The sequence below is a fragment of the Trichomycterus rosablanca genome, chromosome 10 (assembly GCF_030014385.1).
Source record: "Trichomycterus rosablanca isolate fTriRos1 chromosome 10, fTriRos1.hap1, whole genome shotgun sequence".
Taxonomy (NCBI): Eukaryota; Metazoa; Chordata; class Actinopteri; order Siluriformes; family Trichomycteridae; genus Trichomycterus; species Trichomycterus rosablanca.
In genome coordinates this window covers 16154486-16181620 of record NC_085997.1, presented here as the reverse complement: position 1 = coordinate 16181620, position 27135 = coordinate 16154486, and the positions used below count along the sequence as shown (strand labels likewise).

At 38.8% G+C, this 27135-nt stretch overlaps 1 protein-coding gene across 1 annotated transcript; it reads right to left on the bottom strand.

The window, feature by feature from the left end:
• Nucleotides 1-25233, bottom strand: st6galnac (ST6 (alpha-N-acetyl-neuraminyl-2,3-beta-galactosyl-1,3)-N-acetylgalactosaminide alpha-2,6-sialyltransferase). Its single transcript, XM_063003927.1, has 9 exons — nt 25127-25233; nt 15749-15983; nt 14102-14267; nt 10388-10562; nt 6923-7061; nt 5062-5141; nt 4827-4910; nt 3975-4074; nt 1-1689 (listed from the first exon to the last, which is right to left on the bottom strand). The coding sequence occupies exons 1-9, from the start codon at nt 25231-25233 to the stop codon at nt 1522-1524; spliced, it is 1254 nt and encodes a 417-aa protein (XP_062859997.1). The 3' UTR covers nt 1-1521.
• Nucleotides 25234-27135: the final 1902 nt, after the last annotated feature.

Below are 27135 nucleotides of genomic sequence, written 5' to 3'. Positions count from 1 at the left end.
TAAATGTAAGAAACACTTGTGTACTTTTTATTTGAAAACAATTAAGGCATAGAAAACAGGTCAGAGTATTTGAAGCAGTCCGGCATCATAAACCCATAGGCACTTACTTTTGGGGGAAAAAAAGCAACAATTATGGCAACACGAAGTGGCAACATATTAGTGTCAAAATTAGCAGCAATTAAAAACCCAGAATTTATTGATGCATGATTGAACTCTAGTTTATCTTAACAATAAAGGCCCATTTATTAAATAGGAATTTCAACTTCCAGTCTGAATAAAAGTGGTCAGAGAAACTGGGCAAAAACTCTGGCCCACAACTTTGCATATGCAACCAACAAAAGCACTTCCTGTTGCACTTTTCATATTACCCAATCCAGCTACAAGTGAATTGAATTCAGTGTAGAAATCTGCATATTTTTCAATTAGATATGCACATTTTGCCAGTTAACAGATTGTATAGCGTACTATTACAATACAAAACAGACCACAAAGTTTCATATCAACAAGCCTCAATACTTGATGTGCATCTTACTGTTCTACATAACTGCTACCCTGTTCTTTTTATTTGCACATGTGTGTGTGTGTGTGTGTCTGTGTCCATTGTAATTCATATAAACCATTATACTTCATACCTGTCACTCTAAATTATATTCACCACAGATGGCACAGAAGAGTTGAATGTTTCATTAACATAATTAATTACACATCGGTTGATTCAATTAGTGCAAAAAATATGCAATCATATAACAACAGAATATTGCACAGTGTTTCCTTCATTGTGTACCTAATCTCTTATTTACTCACTCACTCAACACGATTAGCACTTAATGTTTAAGGCCACACATTGGCTGTACAATTTCTTTTAAATTACATTGTCTGTAGTGTCATTAATTGTCTGCAAGATATAATAGAACAGCGGGCAGGACTCTTTACACTGCACAGCCAACAGATTGTGGACACCTGATTATCAAATAAATACGTGCATCCCATTCAACACCATGGGCATTGATACAACGCTGCCTAGCTTTCTGCTACAACAGACACCACTCATCTGGTAAACGTCTGTAGAACTGAATCCGAGCAGTCAAAAGTGTTAGTGAGGCCAGGTCCTGATCTCAAGTGATGAGGCTTGACTGGCAGTCAGCATTCCAATTCATCCAGACCATGTAAACCATTTCTTCCAAAAAAGTTGTGAAGACAACTCTGTATCTAAAACAGCGTTCTTCTGCAGTCCTGTACATAAATGTAGTACACAGAGCTGGTTCAACTTTACTGGACTGTACCTATAGCCCACTTTTATTTCCTGAGCGGGTTTGCAAGGGTTTTCATTTCCCCCTTTTAAAACAGTCAATAATAAGAAAAGCCCCTTAACTTCACCTTTCACTACATATTTACCTTCACCAGGCTTTAAAACACCGCAACCCATGTCCAAAAGCCATACCCACATCAGTGGCAGTGATTGTGGGCAGAAGACAATTCACATTTTTTTGTTAGCGTCCAAGCTAGCTCAGCGCATGTTCATCACCGCATGTAAAGTTTTAAAAGTTTTGCCTTGTGCAGCTCCTGCCACAGCTTCAACTCCAGCTTTAGGTCATGGTTGGCATAGAAACCAACTTTGTGGTGTTTTTTGTCGAAGTAATGGTCCGAGTATTTGTAGAAGTCTGGCGTCATAAACCCGTAGGCACTCACCTTTGGACATGACAAAAGAAAAAGAGGTTTTACATTAACATTTAAGAATAAAAAAATTTAAAACACAGTTTTTTAATGCAGGACTGAACTCTAGTTAACAATAATGGCCCAGTTCCAACATTTACATTTTTGGCATTTATTTTTTGAATTTTCTATTTTTCCCCACTTTTCCCCCCTAATCTAGTCGTGTCCAATTACCCTGATTGCGTCCTCTATACTGATTCGACCCTTCACTGCTGACTGAGGACGCCTCTCAACTGACATACCTAACTGACATAACTGACTAACCCTAACCCTAACCCCTCCGGCACGTACAGTCAGTACAGACTGCATTTTTCACCTGCACGAGTCAAGTTCATACACTGACGGGCACTGTGTATGGAGGGCCACACCCCCATCAGCATTATTCCTCAGCCCTGTGCAGGCGCCATCAGTCAGCCAGCAGGGGCTGCAGTTGCACCAGTTATGATGACCTATGATCTGACGTTTTTTTTACCCTCTAACCCTAAACAACAGCCAATCGTTGTTCATGCTGCCGCCCAGCCCAGTCGGAAAGGCAGAGCTGAGATTCGATACGATGTATTCGAAACCCCAACTCTGGTGCGCTAGAGTATTTTACCGCTGCGCCACCTGAGCAGCATTTTTGGCATTTAGCATACACTTTTACTCAAAGCGACTTACAGTATACAGTCTAAGCAATTGAAGGTTAAGGGTCTTGCTCGAGGGCCCAACAGTGGCAACCTGGCAATGGAACCTTCTGCTTACTAGACCAGTACTTTGACCACCAGGCAACAACTGCCCCTAAATTTTACATTTACAATTACAACAGCTTTGAGCAGGCACTTTTATCCAAAACGACTTACAATTACGACCGAATACAATTTGAGCAATTGAGAGTTAAGGGTCTTGCTCAGACAGTGGCAACTTGGTGGTGGTAGGGCTTAAACCAGCAACCTTCTAATCACTAGTTCAGTACTTTCACCACTAAGCCACCACTGCTCTCCAAAACCAGTTACAACAAGGTTTGAAGCAAAATATTTTATTTAATCAATTAAATAGGAATGCAGTTAGTGTTTTTGCAACACTAGCTTCCAGACTGAATAAAAGTGAAAGTGGTGAGAAACCTCTGGCCCACAATTTTGCATATGCAACCAACACATGAACTTCCTGTTGCACTTTTAATATAACAGCAGTGCTTTGTCAAAATGAGTTGGTGCATGAAGGTGAGGGTGAGTCACAAATTAAAGGGACATGAAACGCTATATCAATTCCCACTCTAAAAATCCTTACAGGTTTAGGTAACTAAAAGCTAAATAAAAAATGGCAGCAAGGCAGAGTGAAAGCAAAATTTAATACAAAATAAGTCTTTTTATGATTTAATAATAATATGATTTATATATGAATATAACATTAATAAAAATATGGCCAATTTAATACATTTTGTTCCCCAAAATAACTCCTAATACACTTAGTTCTGTACAAAACTTATCAAAATTGGGGTGTTTGTGTCTTTTAACAGTCTGAACACCAGCTGCTCTCTCAGTTTCAATAAGTCAGCTGTTGGAAATGAATGTAAAAGATCTTTTTAAGCAAAAGCAACACTTAAACAATGACTTATTTGTTGGTTATCGGTTAACCATTTAATCATTACCATTCCTGTGGCACAAAACTGCAATATTGAAATCTGAATACTGCTGTCATACACCGATCAGGCATAACATTATGACCATCCTCCTAATATTGTGTTGGTTCCTCTTTTGCTGCCCCAGCAAAACTTCTTCAGCAATTTGAGCTACAGTAGCTCATCTGTTGGATCGGACCACACGGGCCAGCCTTCGCTCCCCACGTGCATCAAAGAGCCTTGGCCACCCATGACCCTGTCACCAGTTTACCACTGTTCCTTCCTTGGACCACTTTTGACCACGAACACCCTACACGAGCTGCAGTTTTGGAGATGCTCTGACCCAGTCAACTAGTCATCACAATTTGGCCCTTGTCAAACTCGCTCAAATCCTTACACTTGTCCATTTTTCCTGCTTCTAACACATCAACTTTGAAAATAAAATGTTCACTTGCTGTCTAATATATCCCACCCACTAACAGGTGCCTTGATGAAGAGATAATCAGTGTTATTTACTTCACCCGTCAGTGGTTATATTGTTATGCCTGGTCGGTGTATTACAGGTGTATATCCATTACAAGTGTATGTACAGTTTTTCTCCAAATGAACTAAACTATGAAATGAATCGAATCCAAATGGGATTATGAAATGAAACTGCTCCTACCTGGTCACATGTATGAAGAGCAGCCATTAGCATGGTTCCTCCTGTAGATGGCCTGTAGATGTTTTTATGCTTGGTTTTAAGAATATTTGAATGTAGAAACCTACACAATAACAAAAACAATACTTACTGTAACTGAGGCCAGAACTCTTTATGTATTATACACAGTATATAACAATAAACATTTACACTGGTTTAATGATTTTGAGTTTTTAACACATTTTTCCTATCTAGGAACCTGTTGAACATTTAACTTCAATTCCTATAAACTAACAGTTTTTAATTGGACATTTTTATTTACAAAGGATCTTCAAAAAATTTTAGCACTTTCATATTTTTGTTGGAAACAGTGAGGGTGAGAGGAGTAATCGGTCGTGTCTGAGAGCCTGAGAGAGAGCCTATAGTCCAGATTTAGTGCCATCTGATTTCCACCTTTTTGGACCATTTAAAAAAGCTTTAGGGAGAAGAAGATTTTCATGTGATGATGATGTGAAAGCAGCGGTGCTTCAGTGTCTACGCACTCAACCGAAAACATTTTTTGCTGATGGCATTAAAAAGTTGGTACGTCGCTGGGAAAAATGCATCGGAAAAAAGCAATGTAATTTATTTTTGAAATTCTTAATAAATAGAGTTTTAAAAGTGCTGAAACTTTTTGAAGACCCCTCGTATATTTACAGTGTTTATCAGACGTTTTTATCCAAAGTGACCAATCACAATGCAAGCAATGAAGTGTTAATGCCCAAAAGCTGAGCAATGCCAACATAGCAGGTGGTAATTATTTATTTCCTCTGGAGGGTGAAATGTTTCTGATCACATCTGTACATGTTCAGCATACAAACACAAACATAATCTCACCTGTTTCGGACGTAACGGATGAAGTCAGGATGAAGCATTTTAAACTTCTTTACAGTCACATTATTACCAAAATAATTGGTTGGCCTAGGAGCAAAAGATAGAAATGTATTCACTGATTTGACAATCCCAAACCTGGCTTAATTCAAGTTAAGATAAAGCTACTTGTTTAATTTGTTTATTTACTGTATAATTTAGAATGATTGTATTTTAAGTCAGAAATAGTTGTACTACTTACTTCTCACCCAAGTGTGTGGCTTCAGCCATCATAATTTCATAGTCTTTGGCATGGTCTGGCAGAAAAACAAACTTGGTCTCCTGCAGGCAGAAAACAAAGACCATAATATATTAAGCTTATTTGTTTATTAAATAGTCCTGACAGTGAAAACCCTGAATGGTAAGGTTTTTTGTTTTGCTTTGTTTGCAGTTAAAAATGTACCAAGGTTTTTTTGTATTTATTTTTATTTTATGTGCAGGCACCTTCGACCAACCAGCAGAGGCCATCCCTACCCCAAACACAGTCAATCATGCCTGTGTAGGCACCCAGCTGACAGAGATTTAAACTTGAGAGAGTGGTGGTGGGCTAGTGGTTTAGACCACTGCGCTACCTGAACACTCTTTTTTATTATTAAATTTGTTTGTTTATTTATTAGGATTTTAACGTCATGTTCTTTGGTTACATTCATGACAGGAACGGTAGTTACTCATTACACAAGGTTCATCAGTTCACAAGCTTATATCGAACACAGTCATTGACCATTTCGTATCTCCAATTCACCTCACCTGCATGTCTTTGGACTGTGGGAGGAAACCGGAGGGCTTGGAGGAAATCGACACAGACATGGGGAGAACATGCAAACTCCACACAGAAAGGACCCGGACCGCCCCACCTGGGGATCGAACCCAGGACCTTCTTGCAGTGAGGTGACAGTGCTACCCACTTAGCCACCGTGCCACCCCAGTTTATTTATGTGAACTACAGTCTTTCATAAGAATTACTGAAAATAATTTTTAAAGATAAATCAATTTACCTTTCAGGACTTTCCATAGCAACAAACTGACTTTTTTAACACATACACTTAATAAAAAATATATAGACACGTATCCCAAATTATCAACTCTACAAAAAGTGTTATATGCATCCAACTTTTTAAAAATATTTGGGGGATTGGAGATCAATATTCATTCCAAATGGGATGTACAGCAATTTCATGGTCGGGTGTCTACATACTTTTGGCCATACAGTGTATGCACTGTATTTGGCCACATTTAAATTATTTCTAATATAGTGTTTGTTTATAAGATTATGTGGGTTGTTATAATATGCAATACAGCAAGACATGCTTTAGAATACACAAGCATTTTAAGATATCTTTATGTATCTTAAAATATCTTTATGTATCTTGAGATTTTTTTTGTTTATTAATCTTTCTGCATTCAAGCTCTCACAAATAGTAGCAACTAAATAACAGCATGTCATTGTTTCATACACTTACCTTCAGTATCCGTTTTAGCTTTGTTATGAGAACATACACTGTCCATTAAACAGACACTTAATCATTCACAAATCTATCACACTCAGAACAGTTTTTTTTCTACCTACGTGCACAGCACTGGATGGGCGAAGTTCACAGCCCTACCACAACCCGCCTGAAGGGTTTTCTCTTGTGCAGCATTGTAAAGTGCATATTCCACCATAGGTTAAGTAAAACTATTCTGTTCTTATTCTCATTAAGGTTAAAAGCGATAATCAGATGCTCAAGTGATAATCGGAACAAATGAATTTGATTAAAACTACACCAAAACTAAACTACTTTTGAGTATAGGAATATGAACCTTTCAGCCACACACTTCACTCTTTACAACTGTGTCTGTTAACAGCAAGCAAAAAGTTATCACTACAAATGATCTACCCCAAACTGGGGATTAATAATTACCAGCTAGTGATTTATAACTTTTTTTTTTTACAACAGCAAGTATGTGTTTTGTTTTCCTCTACTTATTGCTCAGGCCATTGCTAGTTTGAATATTTACTACAAAGAGCATTTGTGAGGTTAGGCACTAGTGTGAGTGTATATATATTTGGACCACCTAATTACCTTGCTCTGTGGTGCGCCCTTGTACCCTACATCTCTGTAACTTCGTCTTGAGTTCATGAACGTGTTGAATGAGAAGAGGTAAAAGGAGGTACGCTTTCCAACATCTTTCTCAAATCCTTCAATGACTGCACCGTTTGTCCTGAAGAGAAGAAAGTAAAAAAGTTACTCAATGACTGACATTATGCATTGTCCCTTTTCTTAAATGATCATTTTTATATTATTGCTACAATCTGATATTTCTGCTCTTACCAAAAAAAAAAAAAAAAAAAAAAAAAAAAAAAAAAAAAAAAAAAAAAAAAAAAAAAACACACACACACACACACATATATATATGGCCAAAAGTATGTAGACACCTGACTATTGGCCTGTTGAACTAAACAATGCAGATTAATATTGAATGACACTTGATGTATAATAACCTACGCTCTTGGGACAGCTGTAGATTTCAAAATGTTTGTAGGATATGTGCCTATTTACTACAAAAAGCATTTGTAAGATTAGCAACTGATGTCAGATGAGAAGACCTGACTGTTAAATGAGTATGATCACATGACCAGGAGGAGATATGAAGAGTGGATTCACCACAACTGAGCAACTAAGACACTTTCAGGTGAATGCCAGTACCTTTTTGTTCATTAAAATAATTAGACTAGCAAACAGTATTCATTCAGTAAACAGAGAAAATAGATAAGGCTTCAGTCAGCCTGGGTCTAGGACTACAAGACCACAGAGACTACATCATACCATACAGCTTACTTTACCTACTAAGCTGTTCCCCTCCTTTTTTACCCCACAGGCCTTTAAACCTGCACATTTTAGCAGGGTTGTTAAACATATGGCTTGACGCTATCATTACCCCAAATATTATATACATCACAGATATTTACATGATCGTCTGGTCTTTCGTTAGCGGTAAGTTTAAATCTAGCTAGGTTAATTAACTCTATTTTGTTTCTACAGGTTCGTAGAAATAATCCCCTTAATTTAATGAAACCCAAATATTCTCCTAGATTGACTGGCTAATCAAAGTGGCCCCTAGGTGTGGGTATGTGCCCAGTGGATCCATATGGGTTTTGGACCCACAGCAACCATCTCATGATTATACGTATGGTTCCTGAAATGAAACCTTAGCAGCAATCAAAGTTGTAAAATGCTGCTATTTTTGGTTCTGACATGAATGCAGCATGCAAAAAAGCATTGCAAAATTGTCAATTGGGTCTGAAAGAGTGGGTGTCACACAAACACATGGATCCTGAAGCCCTGGATTTGATTCTTGCCTAAAATTACTGTCTGTAAGGAGTTTTGCATGTTCTTTAGGTGTTCATGCTGGGTGCTTCCTGATTTTTCAGTTTCCTCTCATGAGTAAGCAAATGTGCAATGTTTGCCACCCTGTTCTTTTTTCTCTCTACTAGTCACAGTAGTGCCACCAGCCTGGCTGGGTGCAACTGAATGTAGGTTGGATGGGAACCACTAAATCCTACGAGAATATCATGCAACTAGCAGCGATTGCACAAGTGTACAAGTTAGTTGAGTTTATATAAATTGAGACAATACAAAACAGACCTAAATGTAATCGAGCAGGTTCGTTAAGGTAGCAGCATTGTTGCCACTGATGGTCTGTAACGCGTTACACTAATCTGACCACATTTTTCAGTAACGAGTAATCTAACGCGTTACTATTTCCAATCCAGTAATCAGATTAAAGTTACTTATCCAAATTACTGTGCGTTACTATTTTTGTCATTTTCCTTAGTGAAAAGATATTTTTGCTTTCTTCTTGGCAGGGTCGGAGCCAGGGGGTGGCCAGTGGTTGCCATGGCCACCATAAAGTAATCTTAGGCCACCCCTCTGGCCCCCCCACCACCGCTTTGCCGGCAATTTTTTGCGGAAGCATTTCTGCACGCAGGAGCAGCGCACCTCAGATGAGTAGTTCTTCACCAAAACAGTGCAGTAATACACTCAACATAAATGTCAACCACCAACACAATTACAGAAGTAGTACTATTTAGTAGTATTCGTGGCACGCTACGAGTAAAAGTGCCAGCTGGCTCTGCGCATTCCAGTGTTGCCAGATTGGGCGATTATCCGCCAAATTGGGCGGATTTTGTTGGAAAACAATTTAATAAAGCAATAAGCCACGAGAGGCCGTGCATTACTGTGATTTTAGCACGGGGATGACGTAAAACTTCTTTCCCCGTGCTAAAATCATAACAGTAATGCACGGTCTCGAGTGGCTTATTGCTTTTATAAAACGGCGGTCAACATAAAATATAATAAATACAACAATGTTTAATTCATAAATGTATTTATTGTGTATAAACTTACAATAAAGCATTCTTCCGCGACGCAAAATAGTTCGATTAACAGTGTTGCTAGGCAACATGAGTGCGAAAATAACATAAATTTTTTCTATTCAGTGGCATATTAATATGGAATGATGTGAGGTGGTCATAGGTGTGCGTTTATCGGGGATTTTACAACGGCTTCGAACGCGGCTCAGCCAATCAGATTTTAGGACCGGAACTATCCGTTTTATAATAGCAGGTAAATAACACTTCTATTTAAAAGAAAATCTTCCGTTTTAAGAAGCTCCAGCATTGTAGAAGGCTATTAAAAGTAAAGTCAATTTTCAATGCTGATTTAGCGTAATAGTGTTGGTCAGTCTGTATCATATTTTTGAAAGAAAATTTAAATTTGTTTTCCATGCATTCACACTAGCATGTTCTGGGATTCAATTGAGTCTCATCAGTACACACAAGTTGGCAGCCAAATGATAAAGTATTGCAAAGGAATATCTTCGAAATATTCCGCATTATATAACTAATAAAGTAACTTGTAATCTAACTTAGTTACTTTTAAAATCAAGTAATCCATAAAGTAACTAAGTTACTTTTTAAAGGAGTAATCAGTAATCAGATTACTTTTTCAAGGTAACTATGTCATCACTGATTGTTGCTGACTAAATAGACAATTTAGTTTTTCCAATTCACCTCACTGCGTGTCTTTGGACTGTGGGAGGAAACAGGAGCTCCCGGAGTAAACCCACGCAGCCACAGAGAAAACATGCAAACTCTACACAGAAAGGACCCGGACCACCCCACCTAGTGATCGAACCCAGGACCTTCTTGCTGTGAGGCGAGCCACCCTGCTGCCCTATGAACAGAGAGCTAAACAGAGGGTTTGTGATGGGTCTGGCCTCGTTTGGAAGGACTGCAGGTCAAATCAAGAACAAACCCTGGACATGAAACCAATCCACCGCAGGGATTCATTCAGTCATTCTCACCTATGTGTCTTTTTGGAGTAGCCAATCTACCTACTGATTTTTTTGTGAAATAATGGGAAAATAAGGAAAACTCACACAAATCATAAAATGCTACTTCTCACAGGGAATGTCCGCTAACAAAAACCAAACCGCAGCCCCCCCCCCAGGAAACAAACTGCTGAGCAAATTGATCATTATCTTACCTGAAGACGTAGTCGTGCTCATCAATTTCCTGTCCTTTCTTCGACCCATTCAGAATGCCTCCATTTCCTACCACGGCACAGTGGATACAGCCTGATCCCATGTTCTTCTCTTTCCAGTCCTCAAACATGAGTCGGTTAGCCGACGTGTTTAATATAGACAGCGAACTGTTCAGAACTGTTAATATATTAGACATAGAACTCAACATAGTCAAAGTAAAAAAAAAAAATAGTGATCTCTACTAGGGTTGGGCAGTATTGGGGCAGACAAACTTTACAGTGTAATCACAGTATTCAAATGTTTCATTACAAAAAATAAAACAATCAGAACGTAAGACATTGCTTATCCGATTTGATCAATAATAAATATTTTACGCAAAAGTTTAAATGCGTCTCTGGGAGCCGTTATATAATTTTTACTTCTGCGCAGTTCTTATCGGCTGTAACCCACACGTTCCGCTTCCATCAGTAGAGGGAATTAATCAGTCATAATAAGTTTATTGTCAAAATTCAAATCCGAAAACACTTTTAATATCGTGGAGAGAGAGAGAGAGAGACTAAACCGTAACCGAGCTACAGAGAGAACATGTAGAAAACGTGCAGTGCTAGTAATATAATGACAAATAATTGAGAAATAAACTTGTTTAATTAAGTTAAATCTGATTCGTTCATGGCACGTATGTTTTAAAGCAGAAACAAACACAGGCACATTTCTGCACAAGAGAGGATTTTTCTGAAACTTAATGCAACCACAGCATGTCTCTTCCCTGTAGTTTTTTTCCTTATAAAATAAATCTTTTTTTCTCATGTAAGTGTTGTTTGAATTAGACCTACATTTAAGGCAAAGTAGCAAAATGTGCATGATTGTTCATCATTGATATTCATATCGGGGCTGTTTTATAGTTTACCCAGTAGCGCTTCCAGAAGAACGAAGAGCCATTTGTTTGAACGGCTCTTTAAAAGGAACCGAGCCAAAAGATCCGACTCCCTTCAAGGAGCCATAATTCCCATCACTACAACCAATCAGTGAGCTCCCAACCGCCTACCACTCCCACCACTCCCACCCCTCCCTTACTGTGGATGCGCGAATGTCTTAAAGTCTCCGTTTTCAAGGTGGACCTGAAGCAGAAATTTGGCGCTTCACATTTTTTAAAATACCGTCACTATTTTTCAATACCGTCAACATTTTTAAATACCGCAGTATACCGCAATACCGTCATACCGCCCAACCCTAATCTCTACATAGCTGCTGTGAATAAAATGTAAAAATGTGTAATTCTGCTGAAATAAAGCTGTTGCACACAACATATTATTATGTAATTATTATACACTGCCTGGCCAAAAAAAAGGTCACCACCTGGATTTAACTAAGCAAATAGGTAAGAGCTTCCCATTGGATAATTACTGCATGGCTGATTGTTTCAGCTGGCAACAAGTTATTTAACCCTAACTGATGCAGTGAGTAGCTTCTTATTTGTTAAACAACCATGTCGAAAGACACATCCTGTGGTCGTGGAAAAGATGTTAATCTGTTTCACAAGGGTCAAATTATTGGCATGCATCAAGCAGAGAAAACATCTAAGGAGAAGCTGAAACTACTAAAATCGGGGTAAGAACTGTCCAACGCATTATTAAAAAGTGGAAGGACAGTGGGGAAACATCATCTTCGAGGAAGGAATGTGGTCGGAAAAAAATCTTGAATAATCGTGATCGGCGATCACTTAAACGTTTGGTGAAATCAAATGGTAGAAAAACTACAGTAGAACTCAGAGAAATGTTTAATAGTGAAAGTAAGAGCATTTCCACACACACAATGCGAAGGGAACTCAAGGGATTGGGACTAAACAGCTGTGTAGCCTTAAGAAAACCACTTGTCAGTGAGGCTAACCGGCAAAAACGGCTTCAATTTGCTAGGGAGCATAAAGATTGGACTCTGGAGCAATGGAAGAAGGTCATGTGGTCTGATGAGTCCAGATTTACCCTGTTCCAGAGTGATGGGCGCATCAGGGTAAGAAGAGAGGTGGCTGAAGTGATGCACACATCATGCCTAGTGCCTACCGTACAAGCCTGTGGGGGCAGTGCTATGATCTGGGGTTGCTGCAGTTGGTCAGGTCTAGGTTCAGCAATGTTATGTGCTCAAAGAATGAGGTCAGCTGACTACCTGAATATACTGAACGACCAGGTTACTCCATCAATGGATTTATTCTTCCCTGATGGCACGGGCATATTCCAAGATGACAATGCCAGGATTCATCGGGCTCAAATTGTGAAAGAGTGGTTCAGGGAGCATGAGACATCATTCTCACACATGGATTGGCCACCACAGAGTCCAGACCTGAACCCCATTGAGAATCTTTGGGATGTGCTGGAGAAGACTTTGCGCAGTGGTCCAAATCTCCCATCATCAATACAAGATCTTGGGGGAAAATTAATGCAACTCTGAACAGAAATAAATGTTGTGACATTGCAGAAGCTTGTGGAAACGATGCCACAGCGAATGTGTGCCGTAATCAAAGCTAAAGGCGGTCCAACAAAATATTAGAGTGTGTGACCTTTTTTTTGGCCAGGAAGTGTATTATTTATTTATTATTTATTGGGGGGATTGAACAATTTCTACAGAATTAGCGTGTGCATTGTGACAGAACTATGCAGTCACACTCCAGTATTTTGGAACTAAACTCTAGTGTGCCTTTTTTGGGTGGTACCTTGTGGTGTGATCTTGATGTTCACAATACTATTTCGCCTCATCACAGTGGCTTCAGGCAGTAAACCAACCTGCTGATGTTTTGCACACTTTGTGTTGTGGATTTGACTTTAAGCAAATATAATTTCCATTTTCACCCATCGATTTACACTTAATCAGCCATAATGTCAAAACAATACAATCAAAAACTGAAATCTTATTATTTCAATTATTATTCTTCTACTATTTTTCTCAGATAGGTCTCTACCTGGATTAAGGCAGTGTATCTTATTTTTCATAGCAGATCATTTCAAGCATTTCAGATTAGATGGTGAATGTATGTGGACTGTCATTTTCTGGTCTCCCCAAAGATGTTAAAGTCTGGGCCACTTAAAGACATTCAGAGACTTGTCCGGAACCCACATTAGTCTTGTTTTGGCTGTTAATGGGATAAGAGCTGTCCCAGTCTGAGTTTGTGTGCTCGCAGGGGTAGGTTTGCTTTAAAGATATTCCTGAACTCAACTGCATTAATCTCTCCCTCAATTCCTTTCAGAGTTCCTAGCTCTGCTGCTGAGAAGCACGCCCACAGAAGTTACCTCCACCATGTTTCATGGTATTAGCCAAGTGATGTGCTGGGCCTATTTTGTTTTTCACCACAGTGCTTGGTGTACTGACAATACAGTTAAAGTTTCATCTCATCAGATCAGAGAATCTTTTTCATTTTGTTTAAGTGAGTTGCGGTTTGCTTTTTACTCAGCAGCAGCTATTCTTGCCACGCTGTCAACCTAAACCTGAAAGAGTGTATCTATGCCCACTGGGAGGTTTAAGAAATAGCTCATTAGAAAGAGGTTTAATTTAAATATTCATAAATATTCAAATTATAGATTCAGTTCAATCAATTTTACAGTTATTATTTTTTTTAACCCAGTAGAGGAAGAAATAGAAATATTTCATGCTTTGACAATGATTCCATGACCTATTCAGACTCAATCTGTCCATGCTTACTACATTTTTACATTACTGACAGAACTTACCGTCTATGCTAACGCCGCCCCATCCGTGGGCACCAGGAAAATGGCTTAATCGCTTATACTCTTGCAGCGAGAAATGCTTTGCCCACTGCAAGACTGGAACATTCCATAAAAATGTCTTAGCAAGGTCAGTCTGGTTCACCTTGTTCCGGATGCTATTGGGACAAATCTAACGAAAATAAGAGTACAGTCACGTTAACAGACTACATGTATTTAATAAAACGAAATGCAAATTAAAACATACACACAAAAAAGCTAAAAGCTAATAAACGCAAGTAACATTACAGTAGTAAAAAAATAATTCTCCCTGTTTTCTCTCCAATGGCATTGTTTGAGTTCCTGTTTACGTGGTAACCATTTACACTTGGTTGGTTTGTTTGTTTATTAGGATTTTTTACGTCATGTTTTACACTTTTTGGTTACATTCATGACAGGAACGGTAGTTACTCATTACACAAGGTTCATCACTTCTCAAGGTTATATCAAACACAGTCATGGACAATTTTGTATCTCCAATTCACCTCACTTGCATGTCTTTGGACTGTGGGTGGAAACCGGAGCATCCGGAGGAAACCCACACAGACAAAGGGAGAACATGCAAACTTCACACAGAAAGGACCCGGACCGCCCCACCTGGGGATCAAACCCAGGACCTTCTTTCTGTGAGGAGACAGTGCTACCCACTTAGCCACCGTGCCGCCCCTCATTTACACTTGGTAACCATTTAAAATAGTGTCCCAGTTATGTCACATTGTGTTGTGAAGTATGTGACTTAAGGCAGTGTTTATGAATCAGCCACATCCAAAGGGTTATGTCTTTTTTTTTGCAAAAATGTCCTTTTGAGAACAAATAAACTCCTAACACAGTTGCAGAAATTCTTGGTTTGATGTAAATAAACGTGCTTTACCCTCTTTTATTGCATATGGTTTGGTTTGTGTGTGGTCATTGGTCATAAAAACCCCATCCACAAATTCAAAAGCATTGGTCAAAATGGTTTGATGGCTTTTAGAAACATTTTTAGGCTACATAATTCTAAGCTTCATGCTTTAGCGTTTGGCCATCCTTGTTCTGTGAGCTGTTGTTGCATGATATTTCATGGCTGGAAGTTTGTTGCTTCTTGTGATTTAAGTTTCAGTAGCAGAGCAGAATGTTTGTTTGTTTATTAGGATTTTAACGTCATGTTTTACACTTTTGGTTACATTCATGACAGGAACGGTAGTTACTCATTACACAAGGTTCATCAGTTCACAAGGTTATATCAAAAACAGCCATGGACAATTTAGTGTCTCCAATTCACCTCACTGGCATGTCTTTGGACTGTGGGAGGAAACCGGAGCACACGGAGGAAACCCACGCGGACACGGGGAGAACATGCAAACGCCACACAAAAAGGACCTGGACCGCCTCACCTGGGGATCGAACCCAGGACCTTCTTGCTGTGAGGCCACAGTGCTACCCACTTAGCCACCCAGGGCAGAATGATGCTGATGTAATAATCTGATTTGTTTACAAAAAAATACCACATTGAAAGTTACTGAGCTGTTCAGTACGACCCATTCTGCAAACGTTACACATTACTTCTCATTAGAGATTTCATGTACCTGAGAACAATACTTAATAAAAGCAACAGAATGATTCTACAAGACAAACCGTTTGAGGTGGAACATAATCAATGACATAGTTGTCTCCAATGAAGTCTGGTTCTGTTGGTTTAGCTGGTGGTGGTGGTTTCTTTGTTGATTTGTTAGTGTCAGTCACCATCACAGGTTTTCCGTTTCGGATTGCTAAAGTTGTTGCTATTGAGTTTAAGGTTCTCGTTTCTTCAGTCCCTTTACCAGACAGCAGACACGAGATATGATTATAATAATCTTTGCTGCACTGAATCCTAGAAACAAAGAGCAATAATAATAATGTTAGAATTAGTAAAAAGAAATGTGAAATGCTACAAGCACCCATATATATTTGCAGGAACTTGAACAAAATAAACATGGGCAAAGTAAAACTGAAAAGAATGGGGAACAATCATAAAAAACAGTTCAGGAATTTGGGACAGGTTCGTTTGTTTGTTTTTTTAACACCTCGTATACTCTGGTGAGTTATTTTCAAGGTAGGACCTGTTTTTCATATGAAAACATTGTACTAATTCAGTGACTTATTGGGTTTATAATAGGGCTGGCTCGATACCACTTTTTTATGTCCGATACCGACACCAATCCGATACCGTCATTTCTCCTCTCAAACAACTAAGCAGTAATATTACATGTCTCAGTGCACCATGGTTAAATTAGCTATCTAAATAACAATGCTTAGACTGTGAAACAAATATTCTAAAGGAATAAATACAGAACCTACAACATCACACTTCTGCAAAACTACTTTCACTACTTTTAACTTTTACACACAGAACATTTAGCAGCATTTTTAACTTGTTTAACAGCACAGTACAAACATTTCAAATAAAATTTAAAGTGCAACTTTATCTGTATTTAACAAATAAATTATAATTTCAATATAAAATTCTAGATCTGTCAACTCTTAAGTCTACACATTAAAGAGGCAGCGAAAAAATGTATAAAATAAATAATAAAAATATTATTTATAAACAATAAAAATGAAACAATGAAATAATAAAAGTCAGTTCTAATTGGTCCATCGCATTTGATTGACATCCACATCTTCCAATTGTAGACATTTGCTGTAAAAAAGTGTTTTTAGATGTAGCAGTAGTAGATGATTTTTTAAAATGCTAAAAGTTTAAGTAGATCCGTGTGTTTTATTTTCTGAATGGCCTTATTTACATTAGGCAACAGTATCGGATCGGATTACACTTTTTTTTTTCTTCCAATATCCGATAGAGTGATTTGGGCCAATATCGGACCGATACAGATAGAGTATCGGATTGGTGCCAGCTCTAGTTTATAAGCAAGTCCTTAAGTTTGTATTTGTAAGAAAGTCTATTATCATGTTTGCATTGTTTCTATGCAAAGTAGAACAATACTGCGGCTAAAAAGCCACAAATAAAAAGGGTAAAAGAAACATAAAGGAGGTGGCCAATATATCAGAAAGAAACACAATAATATCTGCAGCCGGCAACAGAGAAAGTGGATAGAAAAGGGATAGAACAAAAATTAAAACTGGTTGACACGATTGGCTGCTCAGAGTGCGTGCAACAACCAAGTTCTCAGAAAAAGAGAAAATTAAAAGAAACCGAAACTACCTGGAGACAGAACTGCATGAGCAAGATTGCCACTGTTGGACCCTTAAGCAAGGCCCTTAACCCTCAACTGCTTAGACAATATACTGTCACAGTACTGCAAGTCGCTTTGGATAAAAGCGTCTACTAAATGCCAAAAATATAAATGTATATTACTGCAATTATCATTTCATACAATTAAGAAATCTAAACAAGAGATGTCTGAGGAAGAGCAGCAACATCTCAGATCCCACACACCCCTGCCACTCTCTGTTCCAACCACTACCATCTGAAAAAAAGGTACCAAAACATCCGAGCTGAAACCACTACACTCAATAACAGTCATTACCATGTACTGTTAAACTGGTCACACCAGCTTCAATTACTAAATCATGAGTAACTTACTTTGGATTGTCACTGTCCTTTTCCTGACACTTCCTGACACATTTTATAAGTCTATACATTGAGCTCTACCAGCTCATGGGACTATATGCACACTGGCATTTTAACTGAAATTTAACTGAACTATCCACTTGAAAACCTCGAATTCCTACTTGCACAACACTATATACTGAACAATATTATTTGCACATCCTGACATTCTGAACATTACTTTACCTTCTACCTCCTTGTTCACAATTACGATCCATACACCATGCCAGTTGTTAGTTGCCTAGCACTACGTCTATTCTGTGTATTTTATCATTTATTATATATATTTTTACTCAAGGTTCTCTAAAATTCTTTATTATCTATCAAAGCACTTCGCTATATACAGTTGTGTTCAAAATAATAGCAGTCCAACATCACTAACCAGATCAATCACTGTTTTTGGTAGAAATTATATTTATACATGGCAACAAATTTATTAGTAGGTGTAGTAGAGTAATAAAAAACCAACAGACCCAACAGTCATGACATGCATGATGCTGATTATGTGTAATTGAATAAGTAACTAAAAGGGGCATGTTCAAAATAATAGCAGTGTGAAGTTCAATTAGTGAGGTCGTTCATTATGTAAAAAAGCAGGTGTCAAACAGGTGGCCCTTATTAAAGAATAAAAGCAGCAGATGTTATACATGCTGGTTATGGTGCATTTCTCTCTAAAAAAAAAAAACAGAGTAAAATGGGTCATTCCAGACATTGTTCAGAAGAACAGCGTACTTTGATTAAAAAGTTGATTGGAGAGGGGAAAACATATAAAGAAGTGCAGAAAAGTATAGGCTGCTCAGCTAAAATGATTTCAAATGCTTTAAAATGGCAACCAAAACCAAAAAGACGTGGAAGAGAACGGAAAACTAACATTCGAATGGATCGAAGAATAGCCAAAATGGCAAAGACTCAGCCATGATCCCCTCCAGGAAGATCAAAGAAGGTCTAAAGTTACCTGTGAGTACTGTGACAGTTAGACGCTTATGTGAAGCCAAGCTATCCCAAACCAAGCCTCCGCAAAGTCCCATTTTTGCAAAAACGACATGTGCTGAATGGGTTACAATTTGCCACAGAACACACTGACTGGCCTAAAGAGAAATGGCGCAACATTTTGTGGACTGATGAAAGCAAGATTGTTTTTTTTGGGTCTAGGGGCTGCAGACAGTATGTCAGACGACCCCCGAACACTGAATTCAAGCCACAGTACACTGTGAAGACAGTGAAGCATGGTGGCACAAGCATCATGATATGGGTATGTTTCTCATACTATTGTGTCGGGCCTATTTATCCCATACCATGGATCATGGATCAGTTTGAATACATCAAAATACTTGAAGAGGTCATGTTGCCTCATGCTGAAGAGGAAATGCCCTTGAAATGTGAAATGAATGTTTCAACAAGACAATAGCTGCGTCCGGAATCGCATACTTAGAGAGTACGTACTAGATTGGAGGAAGTATGCACTACTCTGCCGGTAAAAAAGTACATACTTCCAGTACAGAAGTGTGCAGTATGCACACAACACCGCTACGCACTACATCCGCCATCTTTTCAACGTCAAGTGATGACGTGAGACGTGATATCACCATGGTTACAGACTCATTACAAACCCCACTCGCCAAACGTTTGGATATTTATCGTGTTTTTGTTATTTATTCGTCTTTAAAATGTTTTATTTTATTTTTCTTACTTACACTTGTAAACGGAGGACCGCTATCTTTCTTGTTTCTTATTACGCTTCGAACGCCTACGCAGCTCCAGTTGCATTATGGGATACATTAACGGACCGCAAGTGTGCATCGCTTGCATACTCAAACATGGCTGCCCAATAAGTAGGTAATCTGGGTACTTCTCGCATACCTCTTTATTTTTACTATGTATTCGGACATACTAACTGCTCTCGCGTCCTCATTTCGTGTACTATTGAGTATGGAAGTATGCGATTCCGGACGCAGCTATAGACCCCAAACACACTAGTAAGCGTGCAACATCTTGGTTCCGGACCAACAAGATTAACGTTATGGAGTGGCCAGCCCAATCTCCGGACCTTAATCCAATAGAAAACTTGTGGGGTGACATAAAAAATGCTGTTTCTGAGGCAAAACCAAGAAATGCAGTGGAATTGTGGAATGTGGTCCAATCGTCCTGGGCTGGAATACCTGTTCACAGGTGCCAGAAGTTGGTTGACTCCATGAAACACAGATGTGAAGCAATTCTTAGAAACAATGGGTGTGTTCGAAAAGCTAGTGTGCTCTCTACATAGGCAGCATTTTACGTCATCCTGTGCGCGCTCCCGAGAAGGAGGCTGTTCGAAATCCTAGATGCCTTAAAATCCTCACTTCTGAGGCATCTTATTATTTCAATGTTATTTTGGCTCAAGAACGAGTGAGCTCCGACGCTGCCTTAGTGATCAAGACAATCCCAGCATTCATGGCTGACGGGGCGGAGAAACGAATGGAGTTATTTTCAAACGTAAATAAAATATTACTGATTTTTAACTTGTATAAACTTGTACCGAGTGTTTTTATTTGCAAGTTCGGGCTTGTCAGGAAATTTAACCGTTATCGGTACATGAAGGGAGATGTTATTGACGTTAGCGTGCTGTGCTACCTCAGTTTATTGGTTTTAATGGCGAGATGCTAAATGCTAAACGCGAAATGCTAAACCCGATGTTATCGCTATCTAAGTAGTGCGTTCGAATAACCTGCCTTTTAAGTCACTGACTTATTAGAATCCTCTCTACTAAGTCAGCTGCCTATGTAGACAGTAAGACAGCAAGAGAGATCCGGACTATTTGCAGGCCATGCCATTGACATTATATGTTTTCTTGAAGGAAAGTTTTCACGTCCTTTGCCCTATGGCAAGATGCATTATCATCTTGAAAAATGAAGTCATCATCACCAAACATCCTTTCAACTGATGGAATAAGAAAAGCGTCCAAAATTTCAATGTGGACTTTGGCATTTATTGAAGACCATCTCCCCTGTGCCTTTACCCGACATGCAGGCCCATATTATCAACAACTGTGGAAATTAACATGTTTTCTTTAGGCAGTTATCTTCATAAATTTCATTGGACATTGGACAGACACCAAACAAAAGTTCCAGCATCATCACCTTGCCCAATGCAGATTCGCGATTCATCACTGAAGATCACTTTTATCCAGTCACCCACAGTCCACGATTGCTTTTCTTTAGCCTACTTTAACCTTGTTCTTTTCTTTTTAGGTGTTAATGATGGCTTTTCTGTATGTAAATCCCATTTCTTTTAGGTGATTTCTTACAGTTCAGTCACAGACATTGACTCCACTTTCCGGCCACTTGTTTCTCATTTGTTTTGTTGTGCATTTTCTGTTTTCAAGAAGTTTTCTATCTTGATGCTTTGATGTCTTACTTGGTCTACCAGTATGCTTCCCTTTTACAACCTTCCCATTTTGTTTGTACTTGGTCCAGATTTTAAACACAGCTTACTGGGAACAACCAACATCTTTTGCGACATTCCACAATGATTTATCTTCTTGAAGGAGTTTTATAATCCTCTCATTTGTTTCAACTGACATATCTTGTGTTGGAACCATGATTCATGACAATCTGCTTTGTGCAACAGCTCTCCGAGGTGTAAGCACTCTTTTTAAACTGAAGAATAATTAGCAAATCTAATCTGCTGCAGATGTTTTGTTTTTAAACTGCAAATTACAGAGTGATTCCATAATTTTTTCCTCAGATTTGAGTGATTCCATAATTTTTGCCAGGGGTTGTACATTGAGCTCTACCAGCTGATGGGATTATATGCACATTGGCATTTTAACTGAAATTTAACTGAACTATCCATTTTATCATTTATTATATATATATATATATATATATTTTTTTTTTTACTCAAGGTTCTCTAATATTCTTTATTACCTATCAAAGCACTGGAGAAGTAGCCCGACAGAGTTTCGCTGTACTGTCCAACTTTGTATTGGCATAATAACAAAGTTGAATTGAACTACTGTGTTTGACAGCTCACACAGCAATTAATTACAGCACTGTTTAAGTACATTTAGTTTTGACACCCTGTAGGGGCAGAATGCCAAACTGATCCACTAAGGTATTTCCATAAAGCTATTTAAATAAAGTCATTAAATTATGAGTTTCAACAATAAAATGATATTTAATGGGGTTCTGAACCCAGAAGAAAATAAGGAGGGTTGCGCCAGAAAGGGCATCCAATCTGAAAAAAAAAGGGCTAAATCAGGTATGCAGAGCCGCTGTGGCAACCATTGCTAAATTAATTTGAGCAGGTAGTAGTTTTAACAAATGGACTTTTATGAGTTTTGGTTTATGGTTTAAGCTAATGGCTCAAAATGGTTCAACGCTTGCAGCACTGGACATGCTGATGACAGCAGCATGTGACTAAAGACAACACTATGCTTTTTAATGCTTTAAAATGGCTTCACCAACACAATAATGATAGGAATATTGATGACATTCAACAATGAAACAGCTGAAATTACATCCATGTCAAAGTGATCAAATCAAACTCTGCAATCATGTGGCGCTTGGCATGCTTGCAGCAGTTGAGCACAGCTTTACCCATACCACCAATTATTTATTTATTAGGATTTAAACATCATGCTTTAATCAAGTCTTTAATGTCAAACACAGTCATGGGCAATTTTATATCTCCAATTCACCTCACTTGCATGTTTTTGGACTGTGGGAGGAAACCGAAGCTCCTGGAGGAAACCCACACAGAAAGCACCCAAACCACTCCACCTGGGAATCGAACCCAGGACCTTCTTGCTGTGAGACGACAATGCTACCTGGAGGAGACCAGTAAGCCACTGTGCTGCCTACCACCAATTAGAACAAATTCAGTACTTCTGTTGGCAATGGAATCCCCTCTTAAGAAGGTGAGCTTCAGATCTGAGTACGGTGAGAAAACTATTTTGCATTTCAATCATAAATGTGTGATCTGTTATGTAATACAACCCTACGTAATTTATCTTTCAATTGTATCCGCATAGAGCATCTGTTAACAGCCGGTAAACAGACTGCATGTTATACTGATTAAAAAATATGCAATAAATGCTATTTCTCTACAAAAATTATTCCAATATTTTGCCTCATGCTCCACTATAAAGAACTCTCCTGACCATGTTTTATCAGCTAACGTACAGAACAGTTTGAGATACAACAGTGCATAGTAGTGCTTTACTATACTTCCAGTGCATATGTTAACTTTGGCAGCGTTAAAAGCGCAGTGGTATATAAAGCTAATCCACTAACACTGGCATCCAGGACTCAATTCCCCTGCAGTGCTATTGGCCCTTTGGGTGTCTACATACAGACCCTAAAGGTAACATGAAAAGACAAGTAATCTACACATTAATGCTGCAAATGAAACAAATCTATGTAAATAATTTTAAATCTCAAATTTCCTTCGGGATCAATAAAGTATCTATCTATCTACAGGGGTTGGACAATGAAACTGAAACACCTGTCATTTTAGTGTGGGAGGTTTCATGGCTAAATTGGACCAGTCTGGTGGCCAATCTTCATTAATTGCACAGGTTCAATTAGCAGGGTAAGAGCACAGTTTTGCTCAAAATATTGCAATGCACACAACATTATGGGTGACATACCAGAGTTCAAAAGAGGACAAATTGTTGGTGCACGTCTTGCTGGCGCATCTGTGACCAAGACAGCAAGTCTTTGTGATGTATCAAGAGCCACGGTATCCAGGGTAATGTCAGCATACCACCAAGAAGGACAAACCACATCCAACAGGATTAACTGTGGACGCAAGAGGAAGCTGTCTGAAAGGGATGTTCGGGTGCTAACCCGGATTGTATCCAAAAAACATAAAACCACGGCTGCCCAAATCACGGCAGAATTAAATGTGCACCTCAACTCTCCTGTTTCCACCAGAACTGTCCGTCGGGAGCTCCACAGGGTCAATATACACGGCCGGGCTGCTATAGCCAAACCTTTGGTCACTCGTGCCAATGCCAAACGTCGGTTTCAATGGTGCAAGGAGCGCAAATCTTGGGCTGTGGACAATGTGAAACATGTATTGTTCTCTGATGAGTCCACCTTTACTGTTTTCCCCACATCCGGGAGAGTTACGGTGTGGAGAAGCCCCAAAGAAGCGTACCACCCAGACTGTTGCATGCCCAGAGTGAAGCATGGGGGTGGATCAGTGATGGTTTGGGCTGCCATATCATGGCATTCCCTTGGCCCAATACTTGTGCTAGATGGGCGCGTCACTGCCAAGGATTACCGAACCATTCTGGAGGACCATGTGCATCCAATGGTTCAAACATTGTATCCTGAAGGCGGTGCCGTGTATCAGGATGACAATGCACCAATACACACAGCAAGACTGGTGAAAGATTGGTTTGATGAACATGAAAGTGAAGTTGAACATCTCCCATGGCCTGCACAGTCACCAGATCTAAATATTATTGAGCCACTTTGGGGTGTTTTGGAGAAGCGAGTCAGGAAACGTTTTCCTCCACCAGCATCACGTAGTGACCTGGCCACTATCCTGCAAGAAGAATGGCTTAAAATCCCTCTGACCACTGTGCAGGACTTGTATATGTCATTTCCAAGATGAATTGACGCTGTATTGGCCGCAAAAGGAGGCCCTACACCATACTAATAAATTATTGTGGTCTAAAACCAGGTGTTTCAGTTTCATTGTCCAACCCCTGTATCTATCTATCTAAATCCAACAAAAATCCAACACAGATTCTCATGAGCAAAATTATATGGTGTTTGCTATGACTATGTAGCTTTTCCATTTAACATCCCAGTTAGCTCAATCTGTTCGATAATCAGCAAATGGCAAGCTCATAAGACAACAAAACATCCCAGACAAATACTTCCACCCAAAACTCTACAACATGGTTCAAAATGAATGCACTACACTCTTAAGCAAAACTCCTCAAGAAAAAATTACAAGAATGAAGAACATCAAAGCAAGCAAGAACTCACTGGCAACATTTAAGTTTATTATGTTTGGGGTAAGAGGAGTTACATATATGATCCCAAGAATGTCATACTCATAGTGAAATACAGAGACAGAAATACCATGATATGGGACTACTAAACTGGGTAAAATGATACCTGGTTATAAGCCAAATACACACCAGCATTAAGAATAAAGCTGATGAACATAGCATGCGGAATCTTATGTCTGACATTGTGTAATGGGGCATTTATTAAAAATGTATGATTTAGCACAATCAGTTAAATTATTATATAAAGACTGCAAGTGGGAACGACACAAATCTTTGGAATTACCAATAAACTCTAAACCAGAAATTTCCTTAGTTAGGTTGTTTAGAAATAGCTTTTTTTCCAGAAGTGAAATACAAAACCTAATATTAACATGTGTACAAAGCCGTTGCTTACCTGATCAGCTTACCACCACCGTTTAGTTTCAAACTTAGGTAGACCACGATGACAGTGACAACAATCATACAAGAGAGCAAGAGCTTCTTTTGATGAATAACGGCCATTATCTTGAAACTCTATGAGACTGTAGAGTGTAAAAGGTCCAACACTCACGTCCTGTGAGGAGTAAAGCAGGGAAGCTTACAGCTGACTTCCCCTTATTAATCCTGTCCTGGGGAACAAGAGAGGAAAATGTTGGTGTGCATGTATGTTGATGTCTCTGTGACTATCTCTTGTCTTTGTGCGAAAGAATTTAAAGCAGGAAATGAGTCAAAAAAATCATTTGAGAATATAAAAAGGGGTGTGTAAGAGAACAGCTTTTATGATCCACCAGGTAAATCAGCAGAGATCACATTGCATAAGAACAGTCGACAACTGATCCACTCATCTACCAGGAACTGAAACTATCCTTGGGTACAAACTAAGTTTAGTTTTGTTTAAATTTATAGCATATTTTAGTCTACGTTACGATTAAGTAGACAAAATTTAGTGCAGGGGCAAAATTTACTTTTTTTTCAATAAAAATGACTTGGAATGTACAGTATGTAAGTCAAATGTATGGAAAGCGCCTTAAAATAAATTCACAAACTAGAAAACATGTCTATGATAAACATAAAAACAGAAATATAAAATATAAAAATCATGCTGAAATGTGGTATTTAAACAACTGCTGTTTCTGAAGTTCGGTAAAAGTATGAAACACTTCTTTCTGCCGTATCACATATTAAGAGGGAAATAATAATAATACAACTATAACTAAACTAAAAACGCAACTAGTAAAACAGATTCTACCGGTCCTAATTATAAACAGATGACCACGCAGTGCAGTTTGGCCTCGTCACATGCACAAATAGAACTTTATTATCAACTAACGGAAGGAAAAGCGTAGCGGACAGGTAGCGTTGTCTTAGCACTTTTGTTCGATAATTTAAATAAAGAATGTGAAAGAAAAGACAAATAAAGTGACTGACCTGCGTGTTTAGAAGAATCCTAAGCACCAAGCCCACCACAAACACAAAACCTAACTTTCTTTCACCCAAACGCGAGTCTGTGCAACATCACTGAATACAACGCAAAACTCCACCCACAGAGACTGCAATACACATGATCATCATCCGCTCACGACCACGAAGAAAGTCGATCCAAACAAAAACAGACAATAAAAGTAGTAGAAGTTTGCTGAAGAAAAATTAGCAGGCACAGATGAAGTAAGCAAGCGTAGATTCATATACTCGGATTTAAATTTGCTCAAACTGGAACCCATTAACAAAGAGGAAACTACAACACAAATGTATTCCTCCCAGTTGGGAAGGGGGACTCTGTCAGACACATACTTGTACAGGACGGTCATGTAAACGTGTCCAGCCTAGCAACTGAACTCGCACTGCATGCTAGACCCACTGCTAACACACCCACTGGCAGAGATAAAGACAGAGACTCAAAGACAACTTCAACCCTCTTTAACCAAAGCTACTAAACATTATGTTTTGTATATAAAAAGTTTTATAGTTTAAATGTATATATTTTTAAAAGTTTTTATACTAAGTTTTTATTCTGTTAGTTTAATTTTGTTTTATGTATAATACTTATTGACGTTTGGAGGACGAACAAAGTAAGAATTTCATTGTACGGTGTCACTGCTGGTTCTTCTGTGCACATGACAATAAAACTCTGGTGGCACGGTGGCTAAGTGGGTAGCACTGTCGCCTCACAGCAAGAAGGTCCTGGGTTCGATCCCCAGGTAGGGCGGTCCGGGTCCTTTCTGTGTGGAGTTTGCATGTCGCCTATGTGGGTTTCCTCTGGGTGCTCCGGTTTCCTCCCACAGTCCAAAGACATGCAAGTGAGGTGAATTGAAAGTACAAAATTGTTCATGACTGTGTTTGATGTGAACTGATGAATGTTCCTAATAAACAAACAATAATGTTTGTGTAAAACTCTTGAATCTTATGTCAAAACTGTACTGAGCA

Bases quoted from the DNA above. Each gene is read 5' to 3' on its own strand.
- st6galnac (XM_063003927.1), bottom strand. From the start codon at position 25,233: ATGGCCGTTATTCATCAAAAGAAGCTCTTGCTCTCTTGTATGATTGTT. The intron at 10,563-14,101 runs GTAAGTTCTGTC...ATATATTAACAG, and splicing joins GGGCGGCGTTAGCATAGACG to TTCTGAACAGTTCGCTGTCT. The intron at 1,690-3,974 runs GTAGGAGCAGTT...TCATGTCCAAAG, and splicing joins CTCTTCATACATGTGACCAG to GTGAGTGCCTACGGGTTTAT.